At 39.5% G+C, this 18,490-nt stretch overlaps 1 protein-coding gene across 3 annotated transcripts in view; it reads left to right on the plus strand.

Annotated features, from left to right (window-relative positions):
- The window catches only part of NID1 (nidogen 1), a 46,693-nt gene that overhangs the window by 3,977 nt on the left and 24,226 nt on the right, over nt 1–18,490 (plus strand). For 2 of the 3 annotated variants that reach the window (XM_069800698.1, XM_069800699.1), the window contains exons 2-10: nt 3,457–3,753; nt 4,962–5,191; nt 5,825–6,252; nt 7,365–7,514; nt 8,709–8,960; nt 10,061–10,261; nt 12,074–12,319; nt 13,268–13,411; nt 14,480–14,608. In XM_069800698.1, coding sequence (XP_069656799.1) covers nt 3,457–3,753; nt 4,962–5,191; nt 5,825–6,252; nt 7,365–7,514; nt 8,709–8,960; nt 10,061–10,261; nt 12,074–12,319; nt 13,268–13,411; nt 14,480–14,608 — 2,077 coding nt within the window. Of the gene's footprint in view, nt 1–3,456; nt 3,754–4,961; nt 5,192–5,824; nt 6,253–7,364; nt 7,515–8,708; nt 8,961–10,060; nt 10,262–12,073; nt 12,320–13,267; nt 13,412–14,479; nt 14,609–17,830; nt 17,975–18,490 lie in introns of all 3 variants that reach the window. The other variant, XM_069800697.1, reaches the window with a different exon arrangement.

Consider the following 18,490-nt stretch of genomic DNA (forward strand, 5'->3'; position numbering starts at 1 on the left):
GTTTAAAATACTTCAAACACCAGTCATCTCTCACAAGAGGATTTAGAGTGGGAGTAGGGGTGCTTGTGTACAAAAAGCGTAAGCAAGGAGAAGGAAGGGAAAAACTTTTAATTTACTCTAACTTTCTTACTTTAAAGATGGAGTGCATCTCCTTGCTAAAATGTCTTAGCAAGCAGACTGTAATGCCCACCACCTTCCCTACTGTCTTCCAGTGGTGTAGTATAATTGCTGGCTTTTAATTTTTAGGGTAAGTTTTAGCTTTTTTTACAGGGATACAAGGTATTTTTTAGTGTACAGATGTTGCAGAAATTCTGTGCAACTTTCTGGCCTAGATCTCTGTTGCATGTCTGCCTGCAATTGCAGGGTCTAGACTGGGGTAACCCATGCTGTCTTTAGTTCTATATTCCTAAAATTCATACTTCATCTTAGGATCTGTGGCCACTGTTAAGTTACAAAAGATTAGAGGAAAAATGATCACAATATTCAGCTTCTCCTCCCCCTTTCTAACACAACCTGCATTCCCATCATGCTTGTGCAGATTATATACTGCTTATATACCTTAGATATACTGTTCATGCATAAAGCCAACTTCCCATTTTTACATGATCTTAACTTTTTTAGTATTTTTCACTGTAGCAGCTAATGAAATTATACAGTCAGCATATGTCAAGCCATTTTTAAAGTAAATTCTGATATATTGTGTGAACTATTGGCTAAGTTTAGCTAACGATTTATGCTAACTATTATACAGTTATATACCAAGCTGACTGACCACTAACCTGTGGCAGGGGGCATGCTCTGACCCCCCGGGTAGCCAACGGAGGGTTCAAGGTATAGGTGTGTGCTGTATATGAAGGGGTGAGTTGTAGCAGGAGTTCCTGTACTACACTTTTTTTGATTTGCTATATGTAGTAGTAGCACTGGTGGTCCAGATTCTAAAGGATGCTGCCAAGACATATGTAGCCAACATCCCTGACAGGCTTGCACAGCCTGTGTCTTGAAGAATATATGTAGTACCGGCCTCCTTTTTTCCAAATGTGTATGGTAGAAAAGGGGAAGAAAAATTTGGAGACCATGAGAATGATCAGAGGTGGGGAACAGCTCTTGTACAGAAAGTGTGTGAATAGGCTGGGGGTCTTCATTCTGGAGCAGAAATGACATAGAGGGAGAGACTGGGTAGGATTTGACTGTATGTCCCAATACAAAAACTAGGGGCCATCAAATGAAGCCGGGAGCCAGACCGAAAACAAACAGAAGTAGGAGAGACGTCAGGGTATGAGTCACAGATTTGTGGAATTCCTTTTTAAGGGATTTTGTGGATGCGTAAGGTTTATATGTGTTGAAGGGAAGACTTAACAAATACATGAAGGAGATCCACTGAAGATGAATAAACAGTCAAACCACAGGGAATCCCCTTGAGCTGAATGTGGTCGGAGGCTGGTTGGAGGAGTACCTGCACGTCCTTCTTTTGTTCTGCTGAATCCGTAAGCTAGCAGGTACGGCTGGGGACAGGCTACTGGGTTAGATGGCCTTGCAGTCTGAGTCACGGTGGATGTTCTGACCCTCTTCCAAGCATTCATAAAGATTGCATAATGTTGTGAACGTCTTGACCGTGTGAAAAGATCCAGCAGCAGTTTGTTCTTCTTCTGTTCGCAAGAATCCCTGTGAGTGAGATAAGTCTGTGGGAGACTGCAGTTTTAGTTTCATAGCTTGTGGTGCCAGCTTTGGGACTTCTGTCCCTTTCTGAGTCATCTGCGTGTGTGGCAGCAGCTCTAGAGTGGTGAGTGCCTGGCTGCCTGCAGGTAGTCAGATGTGTTCTGTTATTAGGTAGTCAAACACTTGGAAATACATTTGTATGTGGCTGATTCATACAGTGCCATACACATCTGGAAGACAAAAAACTGTGTGTGAGCAGTTTATGCACTGCCTCAAGGCCTGACACCTGTAGTCTTGCTGCTTCTGTGTGTGTGAGAGTCAGCTCTGGTGTGCCAAGGGAGTTTGGCTGTCATACTTGGACATGCCCTAGCATCTACCTATATATATGTATGTATTTATTTCATTTTTAGTTAGAGGTTGTTGGCCACAAGTCATCATCTCACTGACCAGTTAAATCTCATTGAGCCAGTAGGTATGCATTTTCAGACCAAGAGTTTCACTTGTATAAGTTAATGCGCTTTTTTTTGCCTTTTTTTTTTTTTTTTTTTCCCCCTCCAAGTAATAAAGCCAGTTTTCCATAGGTCTGTTGTAAGGGAATTTACAGGGTGGCCTCTATCTGCTTTAGAAATCCTGTCTCCTAGCCTCTATAGCCTCTGGTATAGGAGCTGTGCTCACTCTGTATCTTAAGAGTGAGCAGCAGCTTGTTGCAGTCAACCTTGCACAGTAGCAGAGAAATTCCTAGGAGGATGGTGAGGATGATTGTAGTGAAGTGAAGTGAAAATTAGAGCAGTCCTGGCCAGGCAGAGAGAAATCTGTACATTTTCCCAGACTTCCACGCAAACTATTACAAGATTTAAGCATGGAGCAGTTTTTTGGGTGGGCATCTATGTGTAGATTAGTTCTTTGCTCAGAAATTGTATCAGCTTCTGAGGCAGTGCTGTAGTAGCAAGGAAAGCTCTGCTGACCCTGCTGACCTGTTTGAGTCCTGACTCCCTAACCAAGTTTTCGTGGGGATGACATAGCCTGTTGTGTCATAACTTATGTGGGGGGGGGGGACAAGACAGAGCTGTTCCGTTTCTCCTTTCCCTCTGGATTTTTTTTTTTTTTCATCAACATCAGACTTTCTTAGGAATGGGCAGCTTTCTAAACCATCCAGGTTAAGCATCCTCCTCTGTCTTCCTGGTAGAAGTCCAGATTCCCAGGGGTATGCTATGACTTTGATACAGCTTCTCTGTAGTCTGCTCTGCTTTACACCAGGTAAGAGTCTAGCTTGCTGGTTAACCAAAAAAGGTAACTATTGCAAATACTTTCTTCATCCTTACCATCCCCAGTCGTGCAGTTGTAAAACTGCTCTTCAGGAGAGCAACAGCTAAAAGCGACAAGAGCTTTTGGTCATCTGGGACGGTCTGTACACAATTCTTGACAGACTTACAGAGGGGTTGTGCTGGTTCTTGGTCTGAGAAAGACTTGGAAACTCATGAAATGTGGTGGTTACGTGTATCTTTGTTAGAAGAGGCAACAAGTGTCTGAAAATTAAATAGCTAAAGTCTTTATCTAGGGAAAAAAGGTTGGTCTCTCTGTAAAGTAGTCCTCTGGGTTTTGGCAACTGAAATCCCAGGACTCCCGACATGGGATACAAAACAAAAACTTGAAAAAAATTAGTTACTTTACAAATACAAGATTGACTTTTGACTCAATTTCTTTTGGAAATGCAATGAAAATATTGTGATCTAGATCACATAGGTGTGGGAGACAGCCGTATGAACAGTATCCATCTTGTAATTTCCACCTTTTTATTAGGTTACCACTAATGGGATTATTGCAGTGAATGAACCTTCAAGTGAAGAAAAATATCTTGGTCAATTCCCAGTAAGTTTTGGGGCTATTGCTCCCTTTATGGCTGACCTGGACACAACAGATGGACGTGGAAATGTGTATTACAGAGAAGATTCATCCTCAGATGTCTTGCAACTTGCATCAGACTATATCAAAAGAGGTTTTCCTGAGACTACTTTTGATCCCAGCAGTGTTGTTGTTGTCACCTGGAAGCTTGTGGCTCCTTACCGGGCACGGGAAGATCATGCTTTGGAAGAAAAGGTGGGCTTTAAGACATGTTGGACACATGTTCAGCTGAAGTGTAACACCGTAAACTGTTGTTTTGAAGGCTTGAATTCCTTTGTGTTTAAATGAATCCTGTACAGTTAAGAATGTATTTTGTTGTTGAAAAGGCTGTAGCAAAATAGGAATTTCCAGAATTTTTACTTGATTTTTATTTTACAGTATTTTATTCATTCAAAAGAAAATGCTTGAATCTGCATATTTCTTTGTATTCCCTGACAAGTCTTACTTTGAATGTTAAGTGTGATGTGGTAATAACTGGAATAATAGGGTATCCTGCCCTCCATCTGTGCAATATAATCCAGTTGGCTTGCATTTTTCAACAGGCTCTTAAGTCATTTTGACATCAAACTACCTAAAATCTGATAGGTCTATGGACTAATAGGAACTTCAAACTGTGAATTCCTTTTGGACAGATGACATTGCATTCACAAAAAGGTCATGCTTTGCAGCTGGTATTGAATGAAGAAGCAGTTAGAGGTTATTTTTTTTATTACTTGAAAACCATTTTCCCTTTTTATACCGTGTTAGGTACTATCCTACAAAGATATGTAACTTTATGCACTGTAATTATCCCAGCTGATAAGCCTGCTCACAACATATAAAGTTGAGAACATTACCACAACTTAGCAAATCTTATTTTGTCAAAGATTAATTTCTTGTGCCTAAATTGACACAACCGTTGTGTTCACAGTAATGATTCTGCACTCTGGTAGCCACGAATAGCTGATGTCTGAGGTACTGTCTCAATGGTTCCTACAGTATGTAGGAGTGTTCCTACAGGAAAAGACACTTGCAGCAACATGAAACTTGAACTCTTCTTTAAATATTGTTTACAGAATTTTTCTATTGAGTCTAGCACATCACTCTATTTTAAGGAGATGATATAACATCCTATGCATGTTACACAACTTAGATTTGCAATGTTTTAGACAACCTCTCTGGCTATTTCCTAACAGATTTAACTTAACTTTGATAATGCTTTCTTTTTAATGTTTATGCATGCTAAAGCTAAAACTGCCTTAGCAAAACATAAGTTTGTGTAATACTGATTTCTCCTAGCAAGTACATGATACATTGCGTGTGATGGAAATTCTGATTTTGACTTTGTGTTTTAAATAATGTTATTCTGTTGTCTATCTTGACTATTTTTCCATGAGTAAATGGATGTTAAATTTTTTCCACAGAGAAACACATTCCAGGCTGTTTTAGCCTCTTCTGACTCCAGTTCCTATGCTATTTTCCTTTATCCAGAAGATAGTTTGCAGTTCTATAGTACATACTCCAAGAATGATGATGGAAAGATTCCTGCTATGGTTGGCTTTAGTCAAGCCTCTACAAACTACTACTTTTGGGAAAAGCCAGGATCCTACAATGTCATTGCTAATGATGAAGACAGCATTAGAAACCTGCACAAGTATGCTTTTTTGTTTAAACTCCTCAAGAAAACATCAAGGAGTTCCATGTTTTTCTTAATTGTAACATGAGTTAATGAGAAATAATAAGATCCTATTAGCCATTGCATAAGAAATTGCAAAGTCTGCCACTGATAAATATCCACCCTCTTGAGGAATATGAGGACTTCGGTCTAATTTGTCAAAAGTCCATAATTCCATTGTCACTGGTAGGAGCTGCTGTTACCCTTAGCCCTTCTAATTATAGGATCACTTAAGACTTTAACTCTTTATAGTCTACCCTGGGCAGTCTTTTTTTTGAAAGAAGAAGGGAAGGGAATGAATTAGAAGGTTTTAGTAAGTGTTAGCAAGATCTTTGTGGCCCAAGTATCTCCTTCTGTTCCCATCACTTTGGAGACAAGGTGGCTATAAAATATTAAAAAGAGAGCTCTGGGTGTGGAGGAAAAAATGCTATCAAAACTGTCAGGGGTGTTTTATAGCTGAATAAACTGTACCTGTAGATAAGAATGTAGATAAGGTAATTTGACAGTTCTGTCCTGATATTTCTCGGTGAAGGATAACATTTTGTGTAGGCTAGAAATACCACACAACTTGTGCTTGATCATTTTGATTTGGCATATGCTTCTTTTTGATAGAAGCAGCAATGCTGGGAAACAAGGTGTCTGGGTGTTCGAGATTGGTAGCTCATCTGACAGTATTGTGCCTGCCAAGATCAGCGATGTTTTGGAGAGCCTAGAGTCCAATGAACAAGACCAGGAGATGACTTCAAAACCATTTATGTCAGACTATGGCTCCACTGAAATAAGACAGCAGTATGTCACCAGCAGTACAGACAGCACAGAAGAGGATCAGCACCACGTTACATATAGTGTTCCTCAGCTAGCTGCAGAAGACTTCCTGACTTCATACCAGGATGTAACAGGAACACCTTCGACTGAGTCTTTTTATAGTCATCAAGATTTCCCGACAGCAAAAGCTCCACCTCGCCAGTTCCAGGTCCAGCAGTTCCCCCCACAGCAACCCCAAGTCATAGATGTAGAAGAATTTGATGAAACTGGTATAGGTAAGGTCTTTTGTACAGCTTGGGTACTTCTAAGATGGATAGGCTGCAAAAAAACCAGAGATGTGCAAGGAATTGAACTGCTGAAAGAATAATCTGTTTCCTTCTCACTACATTCATATCTGAAAGTCTGGACAGATTTAATAAGTTTGTATTATTCATTGAGGTAGTTAACTTGGATGTCACCTCAGATTCAAATCTTGCCAGTCTAGTAAACTAGTGTCCCAGTCAAGCTCACAGGAGAGTACATTTGCAGTGTGTCTGTGGATCCTGAATCTCTCCTAAGGAGAGCTTCCTATAGGGATAGTTGTATTCCTAAAGCTGATGCATTCTTAGCAGCAACTGATCTTCCCTCCTCTTTTGCCCAGAACTCTTGTTAAAGGTATGATCTTAAGTTTAATATAGCTGCTTTAAGTGGTTGTTCCTGGTAAGGATATTATGATCAGTTCTACTGAAACCTAGCTTATTTCCTTTCATGGATGTGTTACTGAATACAGGTGATTTAACGAAGGTTGGGAATAGTAATTGCAAAAATTGTTGGCTAGGGTTTCATGGCCTGAAGTTTTACAAGGGTGGGATTAGCAATTCTGAGGAAGTGTCTGTAGAAAATGGAGAACAGTGTGACTGATTGCCCAAATGCTGTTTCTTGAAGCAGGTGTGAGAATTGCTATCTCCATGAAATAATAGCTTAGGACAATTAGGATTACAGGGTGCATCAGTTGATGCACTGTCCTGGGTACCGTACTGATGTGTCTTGTTCTGAGGTTGGAAAGGTTCCTTTCTGCTTTGGTTTGCAAACAAGGACAGGTCAAAATTATTGTGTATTTAGTTTCGCCAAGACTGTTTAACTGATATGCATTAATACAGATCTGCTGAAGCCAATAGAATGAAACCGTTTTCTAACACCTGAAGCCCTGATATTTTCTGCAAAATAGTAGACTGTTACTTGCTTATTGCAAGGTTAGCAAAAATAAATTGTAATTGTTTGTTTTCCTTAAAGATAAAATGAAAAAAACTGATCAAGTTAGTGTAGAGATATTTTTAAACTAAACCAGGGATATGTGAATACGATAGTAATTACATGAAGTATGAATGTCTGGTCTTATATTCTACAGTGTTTCGCTACCACACAGATGTCCAACAGACGTGCGCTAACAACCGCCACCAGTGCTCTGTTCATGCTATTTGCAAAGATTATCCCAATGGATTTTGTTGCAGTTGTATTGCTGGTTACAAAGGAAATGGCAGACAATGTGTAGCAGAAGGTAACTTTTTTGAAAATTAGGTACCTATGCAGTAATTGCACATGGCATTCTTGAATGAGGTGATCTGTTTTCAATACTGAAAAAGACATGGTTAAATACCTCTTGAAAGACTTATCACTGAGATATATTGAAAGGTACTTTAAGAAGTGAGCTATACTTTCTAAAATGGTAGGGCTTTTTTGAACAAAGGAAATTATTTTATATGGTCAATTATATGCATTATGCATTTTAACATTACTTTCTAGAAAAAATAAACTCTTACATAACTGACATAATTTAATAGATAGCATAACATCCAGTGTTTATTTCTAGAATTAGTTGTGAAGTTCCAAGGTGTTATAATCTGATGTGGTCCCCACTCTAGAAATGGACAGTTCAAAGGGGATGAGCAAGTTAACTTTGATCATCAAACGAAAGAGCATGGCTCCTCTTTGTCTGACTCTTAAGCTTCTTTAGTAAAGGGCTAATCTGCCAGGTTTTTGTTAGATACCTGTTTAAACTTTGTTCCTGTGTAAAATCCATAAAGGAATTTCTTATGTATACAGTCGTAATCCTCATAGTGATTTGACTCAGAGTATAGATGCATTTCAACAACTAAAATAGCTGGCTGCAGACTTTGTGTTTTATGAGGCAGGAAAGCAAAACCTACTACTTAGCTTTCAGTTCATAAAATTGAGTTTTCCAGAGAAAGAAAAGAAGGATCTAATGATAATGGAGATAGAATAGGTTAGAATAATAGGTCAATTATGCTAACACCTAATGGTGTTCGCCTCCTAATAGGGTATGTACAAATTTACATTCAGTAGGTATTGATATGAAGCGTGATCTTCAAAAGAAGTTTTTGTACGCCACTTAGTGTCAGAGCAGCTGTAACAGCTTAGTCTGTTTATGGAGTGATCCTTGCAAACAAAATTGTTAATTGGGATAAAGGGCATCTCTTCAGGGAATTTTGGCCACTTCGTCATCTGTATAGTGACAACCCGCACACACACGCACACACGCATGCACCTATGTACATAAGCAAATTAACACACTGTTTGTAGGCAGTTTCCTGTATGTTTAATTCTGTGAGCATTTGTTTGCCATTTGTTTCAACACTAATATCTTTGAACACAGTGAACGCTCTGAACACCGTTCCTTGGAGAGTATGTGTGAACTGTCGTTTTGTTCTGATGTATTGCATTGATTTGCCAGGTTCTCCTCAGAGAGTCAATGGGAAGGTCAAAGGAAGAATCTTTGTAGGAAACAACCCCGTTCCAGTTACATTTGAGAACACTGATCTCCACTCCTACGTAGTGATGAACCAAGGGCGTGCCTACACTGCTATCAGCACAATCCCAGAGACTTTGGGGTATTCTTTACTGCCTCTTGCCTCTATTGGAGGTATCATAGGATGGATGTTTGCTGTGGAACAGCAAGGATATAAAAATGGATTCAGTGTTACTGGTAACTTCTACATTAAAATACTGTTCAAAAACTGTGTTATGCTTTCCTCTCTCTTGAGAGAAATGTGTATTCAGAAGCAATATAGGATGAAAACATGTTTATTCTGAGCTGCAAATGGATTGCTTCATAATCAAACTTCTCATCAGTTTTCTTGTTTACAATGTGTAGGTATCGGGCTTTTTAATTTACCATTGGTGCACAAGCACATAAGTCTGTTAAAAAGAAGAATGGCTTGGCCAGTTCCTGTGCAAGGAAGAGATTATTAAAAAGGATCTGATTTTTGGTACTAAGAGTGTACAGAGGTACTGAAAAAAGCTGCCCCTACGTCTACAAGAGGTCTAACGTTAATTGCCTGATTGTACCAACAGAGCAAAACAGAAATTAAAATCTGACCTGTTGAAGGTCTGAAATTCTTAACAGAAGCAATTCCTACATGAGATGCAAATGGTTCTGTTAACTTATTTGAGGGAAACCCCAGTTCACAATTACAGCTTTTCATAAGAGTTGGAGGCCAAATTTGGTTGGTTGTGCACATGAATTCAAGCTGTAGATTCAATCTGTTCTAGGAGAACATGTGTTTCTTTTTAAAATTTTATCCTTTACAGCCCTGTACTATGAATTGAGTTGAATATAACTTTTTGTTTGGGGGTTTTCTTGGATTTGGTGTGTTTGAAGTTTGTTCTGGAATTTACAACATACATTTCACTTGGTTTTGATTTGGAAACAGATGTGCTGGATTTTTTTCATTTTTTTTTTTTATAACTCACTGTATGGAGGTTTTGCCATTTTAACTGGTAGGATAAGGCCTACTATTATTAGCTTTGTTGGAACTTCTTTTTTAATGTAAAAAAACCTGCTTCTTCAGGCTTACTTGCAATTTAGTGTATTCAGTGCTTAAGAAAAGATAGTTTCCTTGCATTATCCAAGGATATTATCAGTATACCTCTGAAAGTTATTTCTGTAGAAACCCAAAACATCAGCAGTTATGCTGCATCAAAGCTTGCAGAAAGTAGTAATTTATATTTTATCTACTAGAAGCAATGCTTCGAATAGAAGGATTCAGAAATCACTATTAAATGGTTTAACTAATGTTTCTTCAGGTGGCGAGTTTACACGGCAAACTGAAGTAACTTTTCTTGGCAACAATGAGAAGCTGGTTATAAAGCAGAAATTTAGTGGAATCGACGAGCATGGTCACCTTACCATCAGCACAGAAATGGAAGGCAGAATACCTGAGATCCCATCTGGCGCATCAGTCCACATAGAACCATACACTGAACTCTATCACACTTCTAGTTCTGGTAAGGTTCCTCAAGAACAAAATGATAACAAAGTGCACAGTTCTCAGCAGAGAGTAAGACAATCTGAAAAACTTTATTTTATTCCCTTCTTAGCAAGTGTACTTAGGACCCTTTGATTTCTAGAAAGTTGCTTTTTGCCTCTTAGGAACAAGTCCCCCAAAAAGGTAGATTTTTGTGGGACAATGCAAATATTTCTAATCTTTTTATTGAAAAAAAAAAAAAAAAGTGAGTTTTACTTTCTCTGAACTGATGTTTGCAAAACACTCTTGATTTCCCTTTTCATTGGTCTTATTTTCACACTGCTACTGGCAGTCGTATGAGTTGCAAAGCTTTTTGTAGGATCCACGGCTCTTCAGTAAGAGCTGTACTGGTGTATACCTTTTTGTGGTAATGTCAAGTGGGCTTTGGTCTTGCCCGATGAGACTGTGCAAACCAGTTATTTACCAGTATGTGTCACGTAAACTGCATTGCAGTGACTGTGCCTTGTGTTAGTAACAAGCATTTGTCAGTACTATTTGAGCTGAATTTGAACAACTGACTGGAAAATTAGGAGCATCTTAATTCCCTTATCAGTATTTCTCTCTCCTCTCTCTCTTCCTTATCTCAGACTCTGAGATTTGGTAAGAGAGCCATTCTTCATTTCACTATTTACAGGGGAATCTCCCTTCTTTTGCTTTCCTTTTCCTGGATAAAATTATGGGTATTTCAACACAGCAAAACCCAAGTGTGGTTGGAGTGTTGCTGCCAGCCAGCCCAGTTGCCAAAGAGCAATGAAGAGGAAGCAGCCTGTGGTGCACTCAGGTGCACATGAATACTGGAGAAAGTACATGATAGCTGAAAATGGTGTAGGTGCATCATCACTGCCTTATATCTGCTAATGTCTGGCTTTGGTAGCCAGCGATGAACCCCTCTTGCTGCTTTGCCTGTCCTTATGGACTGTGAGGAGGAGGAGCTGAAGGCAGCAGGAAGCTTCGGCTTCGTGCTGAACAACTTCAGAGTTTTGGAGGAGTTTGAGCAGCATGTGCTCTGTAGAACACATCCCTTCTTGGCAGAAATGCTGTCTCCATGGAGGAAAAGTCAAGGGCTGGAAGAAGGCATCCTTCAGTCTGGATTTAATTTACCAGTACTCAAATAGTTATTCTTCTGCTCTCCTATGGCATATCTGACAGACCATTACTTAGCAGAAGTCTAGCTTTTGCCAACTGTATCAACTGGATTGATACAAGTGTGTTACGGTGTCCAAATGAGGAATAGTGGAGTTCTGAGGAGCTTTCTGTTGCTGGGAGGATCCACAAGCTCAGATCTGCTTTGAAGAGTTTTTGTCAAATTTTCACAATATAGAAAACTGTTGTGAAGCATACGGGAGCTCTCAAACATGCATCTTCTTCAGGACTCTGTCAAAATCCAAGGCCAATAGACAACAGTGAACTAAAAATGGGTGTAGTTTGGTGCTGGCAAGGTGGCTCTTGTCCTTCCTAGCTTATAGATCCATTATGTAAATTCATTTAAAGAATCCTCTGAGTTTCTTGAGTTGAATTTTCCTTTCTTTACCTGGTAACCCACAAAGTAAAGTTAAATTTTTAAAATATGTCAAGATAAATTATACGACTCATTCCTCAAGGCTGTGATATCATGAGAAAAGAGCAAGCCTAGTCAAGTGCCTATTCCTTTGCATGGCAATACATCCACTTTCATAGCTGCTTGCCTTCAAAATTTTTATTTGCACTACCCTGTATCCAAAGTCTACAGATAGCGTTGGGCAGAGTATTTTTGCTCTCTGTTCTGATCAGCGTGTTTGTTGCCGTGTTGCAGTGATCACTTCATCATCCACCAGGGAGTACACAGTGACAGAGCCAGAACGGGATGGGGTTGCTTCCACGTACACAGGTGCCTATCAGTGGCGACAGACCATCTCATTTGATGAATGCATTCATGATGACTCTCACCATGCTGCTTCTGCTACTCAGCAGCTCTCAGTGGACAGTGTGTTTGTCCTGTATAACCGAGATGAGCAGATTCTGCGATACGCTATGAGTAATTCCATCGGCCCAATCAGTGGTATGTATGAATTGGAAATCTTTCTTTTTCTCTTTTGTGAGTAATTAAGAGCAGGCTTCTATATTTTTTTAGCCGCCTTGGCTGGGTTAAATTAATGAGTTATATTAATTCATTGCATTAGTCAGTAGACGTCCAGGTCCATCAATTAGGAAGAGAAAAGAGACTGTTAAAAGTTTGTATTTTCACATGGGGAAGGATATTTAAGTGATTATCTCCTCTTGAAATTTAGCAGAGTTTGTGTCTAATTCCTTGAAGTACTCTCAGTATACCACCTTGAATCTATTGCTGCTGACATAGTTTATCTTTACGTAATTTATAGTTCCTCTGTTAATGAATATTTTTTGTATTGTCAGAGCAAAGGGCAAAAGAGGGGAATAAGATTTGCTATTGAAACAGCTAGTTTCCATAATTTATCTTGAAACATAGCATTTTATCTTTGGAAGGTAGGCAGCCTATGAAGTGTATTTTTTTTGGATGATCTGTCCAAGTTTGTCTGTTTGCACTAAAATCAGAAAAAAAGCAGAGGAGCACTTTGAAAATGCACACCAGATGAGTACAAGAAAAGACTGTTCTCACTGTTGTTTGTTACAAAGATAAAGTTCTACTAATTAAAATGAACAAACCAAGCTGTTAAGAATGACATTTTGGGTCTAATGTTAGTGGCTGGAAGATGCATTATCTTTGTCAGTCTTGCTCTTTAGAGAAGTTTTTGTGGCTTGTCTATTTTTTAACTCGGCAGTCATTTGCACAAGTAACAAGCAATACAGGTGCTATTGCCATGTCTGAGATTCATGTCCTGCATATCACCTGCAAGTCCCCTTTTTCCTGGTGCAAAAAGTATTCTCTTTCCTTGTTTCATGTGCTCTACAAGCAACCTCCTTCTGGGCCTTAGCTGAGTGCTATTACTTGGATAGGGTCATCATGGCTAAATATGGTCTCTCTTGTCAGATGGTTCTGCTGATATTAACCGGAATCCTTGCTACACTGGTACCCATAACTGTGACACCAATGCGATATGTCGTCCAGGAACTGGAAATCGTTTCTTCTGCGAATGTTCAGTTGGCTTCCGTGGAGATGGAAACGTTTGTTATGGTATCAGAAAACTTTAATTACAAAATTACAGCTAATGTAGAATTTGGTTTACTTGGGATGTGTTGATCCTCAGGACTAGCCATTCCAGTAAAATGAACTGTCCCGAGAGGCTGGTTTTGGGAAGGATAGGTTAGAGGCATACTGGGGTAGCTGACGTATCTCAATAATCAAAGTAAGCAAGTTTGACTGTCTTGAAGGGTCAAATTTGGATATGTTTTGCTAGCTTGCAAAGCGTCTTTCCTACCCAGCTCCTCTTTTCATAAAACCTGGGGGAACTTAGCTGTGAGAAATTTACTGTAATGCAAATTCTGGTTAAAATGAGTCAGCTAGCTTAAAAGTTCTTGAGGGAGATGAGGAATGGCATATGCACATGTGTACAGAGCACAGATATGTGGAACCCATTGAAATAATCTCTTTCAGGATCTGCTTTGAAAATCCCTTCTGTTCAAGGAGACTTTTATTTCCCAGCTTCATCCAGCTCTGTATTCTTAATGTATCTGGGTTTTGTTTTATAATCAAATCACAGCACAAACGCTTGTTTTCAAGAGGTGAAAGTGTGTATTAATGAAACATGCATCATCCCTGTTAGTTAACTGAGTTTTTTTTTTTAATAAAAGGACAACCCTTCCCCCCACTCCAACCCTTAAATCAACTTGCAAATGAAAATAACAGCATCACGCTGTCCCTTCTACTCCTCTGGTGCTGTGACTTGAGCAGCAGTGGATTAGAGATATATATGGATAATGAAAGGAGAAGTCTTTGCTAAAGTTCATGCTCCCCCAGTAGTCGTCACTGCTTCTGATCACCTCGTACGCTGCATTTTCTTTCTCAGTGGCTCCTCCTTCCTCATTGATTTTCTGTCCCTTCCCCTTATTATTCCATTATAGAACTTATTCTGGGGTTTTTTGGTGCAGATTAGCTGAGGACACAGTTACCTGAAAACTTATTTTCAGGTTACTAACACCTCTTAAGAGGTATGGTTTTATTCAATGGTTGCACAGTTTCTGTTTTTCTGGCATCAGTATTAAATGCATCTTTGTAATAACTGTAATCCTTATAATATTCTAGACATTGATGAATGTTCAGAGCAACCAGCTCTATGTGGCAGCAATGCAGTCTGCAATAACCAGCCAGGAACCTACCGCTGTGAGTGTGTTGAAGGATACCAGTTTGCAGCAGATGGGCAGACTTGTGTTGGTGAGTTTCACATTTCTTAAAAGCACTGCCCACCGGCTTTCAGACTGTGATTCATCTCACAGAGACAGAAAACGGAGCTTCAAGGATCTGTGCTGACTTCTAACACGAGTTGGATTTAGGAGTTCATGCTGCAGTTAGTGATTACAATCCATTAGGTAACTGAAGAACGTGCCTAAAGTACTTTGTTTTCATCTCATAAAAATTCCCACTCAGAATGTTTCCAAATAGAAAACAGAAATGATTATTGAATGCTTCTGTCCTTTCTGTACCATTATTTAGCTGTAGGTTTCACATGGAAGTAAAATTCAAATCTGTAAAAGAAGAAAAATTAAAGTGAGCAGTTATTGTGTTAGTATTTCACAGCATCTCACTTTCAAAATGAGGTAGGGCTTTTTCTGCATTTTCTGTAGTGCTGCGCTTTGGCTTTTGGGGGATTTGGGTTTTCTTTCTTATATCCAATCCAGAATTAGATTTAACAGATTAGATTTTAGTTACAGATTCATCCCTTGGACAAGGCAGTGCACAGGTCTAAACCAGTATGTCTTGGCTATTGCAGGGTATTCTGAAGTGGTAGTTAATCGTGCTGAAAAGGAATTATAACTACAGATCATTTCACTGTTAAAATCTTTGAGATTTGGAGGAAATCTAGCTGGTTTGTTAATGGACCATTAAAACTTAAAATTCAGTAGTTGTCACTGAATTAGTTATTTTTATTTAATTTAAAAACTTTTTTTTCTGGAGGAAGCCTGAGTTAATCTATACTCGCTGGACTAAGGTTGTCCTAACGAGGTATATTTTTTCCTGTTTGTTTTGTTTTTCACTAAAGTTGTAGAAATTCCATTTGGTAGCTGGCAGAGTTGCAAGATGATTATGTGGGATATGTATTGAAAGTAATTTTTCCATAAAGAAAGAAAAACCATGAGCTTTACTCTGAAGAACATTAAGCTGATTCTTTTGGGTGTCATTTATCTTGCAAATTGCAAAAGCTAAATAAAAAAATCTACAAACGGCAGATAGAAGAGGGGTAATGACTCTACTGCTAGAGATGCAACTGTCAAGATAGGATATAGATTAGATTATTTTTTTTTATTATTTAGAGTTTTTGTCTTTGCAACCTGACAGTAATCTGTACTGACAAAACCTATACGCTCTCTTCCAGTATGGTTGGACCAGTTCCTGGTTTTTTTGGAAATAACTGATTACAGCTGAGGATTATATTTGCTTCTGTCATGACTGCTTTGTGGTGGAAGCTTAGTTACTCTTTGAGCTAATGCATTCAGGTCTTTCCTCATTACAGCCAAGACTGTTCTTCAGCTAAGGCTGAGGAGCCTTCATCTTATAGCAGAAAGTTGCATTACTTCCCTTCAGTGTGTGACTTTGTATGCTGCGTATTACCTTCCGTCACAAGCCCCATTTCTCTGCTCCAGTAAGAATTACCATTCATGTCTGCTAACAGTGCACGTTAAGTCTCTCCTTTGTTGCAGAACAGTTGGAAAAAGCAACTTCTACCAGGACACTGGAAGGGATAGGGTGAGATGTGGAAGAGTGGCTTTGTGTTCTTTCCATTATGTCCACCGTTGCCCTTTTGTAACTTGGACCTGAAAGGGAATGTTCTTCCCTCCAGCCATGACCTCACTGGCTTCACTCTACCACTTTCCCATGAAGCTGTTGTGTCGCATTTCTAACAAGTGCTAAGTAATTCCTTGCCCAGCTTGAAGGACTTCAGTTTGATCCCTTCCTTCAATCAAAACCAAACTTTGCATCTGTAAGACTGAAGAGAGGGAAGATGAACTCTAGTTTCCCAACAGACTGAAAATGAATGTCATGGTAATCTTGTTCCCCTTTCCACAGGGGAGGATTTTATAACCCACAGACAAATTGAACCCCAGAAGGGGCAACAGCTACCCTCTTTGTGCTTTTGCAGGTTGCTCTGGGATACCAGCATTGACTCAGCTTTTCTGGAACTGCAGCTTTTTCATACCAGCTATGTGACTCACTGGATAGCTTTAGAAGAGAGTTGTAAATAAATCCTGTTCTCCTATTTGTAAGCTGAGGAATAGGAGGATGTGGGGACTCCCTTTGAACTCCAACCCCAAATCTTATGCATTTATAATGCAGTTCTGAATAGATTATTTTGTAATCTAAAACTGACTTCATCAAACAGAACACATATAAATGATTCTAACAATGATGTCATCTCCAGAGAAATGAAGAAAACAGCTGTTTTCAGATCTGGCTCTGATGGCAGATTTTTTTTGTTTCCATGCTGATACTGTGGTAATTTCCATCTGTGTAGTGTGATGAAAGGAGCATTGTAGAGTCTTGTCTTGGTCCCCTGTCAGTTCCTCATAAGAACCATGTAAAGAAAGCCTCAGTGGACGCTCTGCTACAGCAGCTGGAAGTCTGTTCGTAGATGTACACACTGCAAACTCCCGTATTTCTAGGCCCAAAATTTTTGTAGTATTTTGCCTCTTCCTATTTTAAATACCATGGTTTCCTTTCCTCTTCTCTGACCTAACAGGTAAGCATAGGCAGGGCTCCAGCAACTACCTAAAATAATCTGTGTGTAAAGCCTTCAGAGTCACTGCAATGCCTTCAGAGTCACTGCTGTCAACAATGAGAAAGTTAAGAAAAGCTGCAGGACTGGTCCCAGCTTCCACTGTTGGTCAAAAATGTCTCCAATAGTTGACAAATGTGTTTATCTCCTATTGAGTGAGTCACAGCTCCTATCTGTTGCCAAGTGACAACAGCCCTGGGTCAGTGCTCGGTTAGTGTAGTGGGATATCTAATAATTCCCAGTGCAGTGAACTGGCCACTTAGCTAACATGTGAGGTACCTCTCTGAGATGCCTTACATTTCTTCATTCAGAACTCCTTTTTATAAACAAAACTGTCATGGATATTAGTATCTGTGACTGTGGTAGCCTTTCTGCCCTGTTCTATATTAACAAACATCTGTGAGGTGCCGAGGACAGTGAGTTCCTTGTAAAACATTATTAAGAAGATTTAACACCAGTGAAAGGGGAGATCTTGGCAAAAAAAATCCCAATCCCCAAACAAAAAAACTCGGTTTCCTTGTTTCGTTTCTCTTCTGTATGCTTTCACAGCTGTTCTTCTCTCCCTATAAACCTATTATGAGCCCCTATGAACCTATTATTTCCTCCTATTATTATTTATGGAGGAAAATTCAAATTTTCATCTCTCTTGTACGTCTAACCTGCAGCTGTTGAATATGTTGTAAACCACTGCCAGACAGGCACACACAGTTGTGACATTCCTCAGCGCGCTCAGTGTGTGTACACCGGAGGGTCCGCCTACATCTGCACATGTCTCCCTGGCTTCTCTGGAGATGGGCGTGCCTGTGAGGGTGGGTAGCACCATTTATTGTGGCGTTTTTATACTCTTTATTGCATGACTTGGCTGGTCATTGCAATGTCCTGTAGTTACTTGTGATTTAAAGTAGGAAATTTCATAGTTTAAGTCCCTCAGGCAGGCATTGCATTAAGCTTTTGTCCTTTCCTCACCTCACTTTTGAATTCACTCTTCAGTATTTGAGCTACAGAAGGTCCAAGATGAGGTAAGTGCAGAAATGGCAGTAGTTGCAGTTAGCAGACCAGATCTTCATCTGCTAGAATTGTTTGCACTGTATTCATTTATATTACTAAGGTGGTGAGGCGTGATTCTCAGACAATGTAAATGAAGTTATATTCTGTCTCATGTCAATTGGAGTGCAGTGGGGGAACATCTTTACCTAATGACATGTTGGAAACATTGCTGGCCAAATCCTACTTCTCTTGCTGTGCTAAGTCTTTTTCTTGAGAAACATGGGCATATATTTCTAAAACACTGCGAGTTAATAATGCTAGTTACCTATCAGAATAGC

Source organism: Haliaeetus albicilla, chromosome 13 (assembly GCF_947461875.1).
Source record: "Haliaeetus albicilla chromosome 13, bHalAlb1.1, whole genome shotgun sequence".
Taxonomy (NCBI): Eukaryota; Metazoa; Chordata; class Aves; order Accipitriformes; family Accipitridae; genus Haliaeetus; species Haliaeetus albicilla.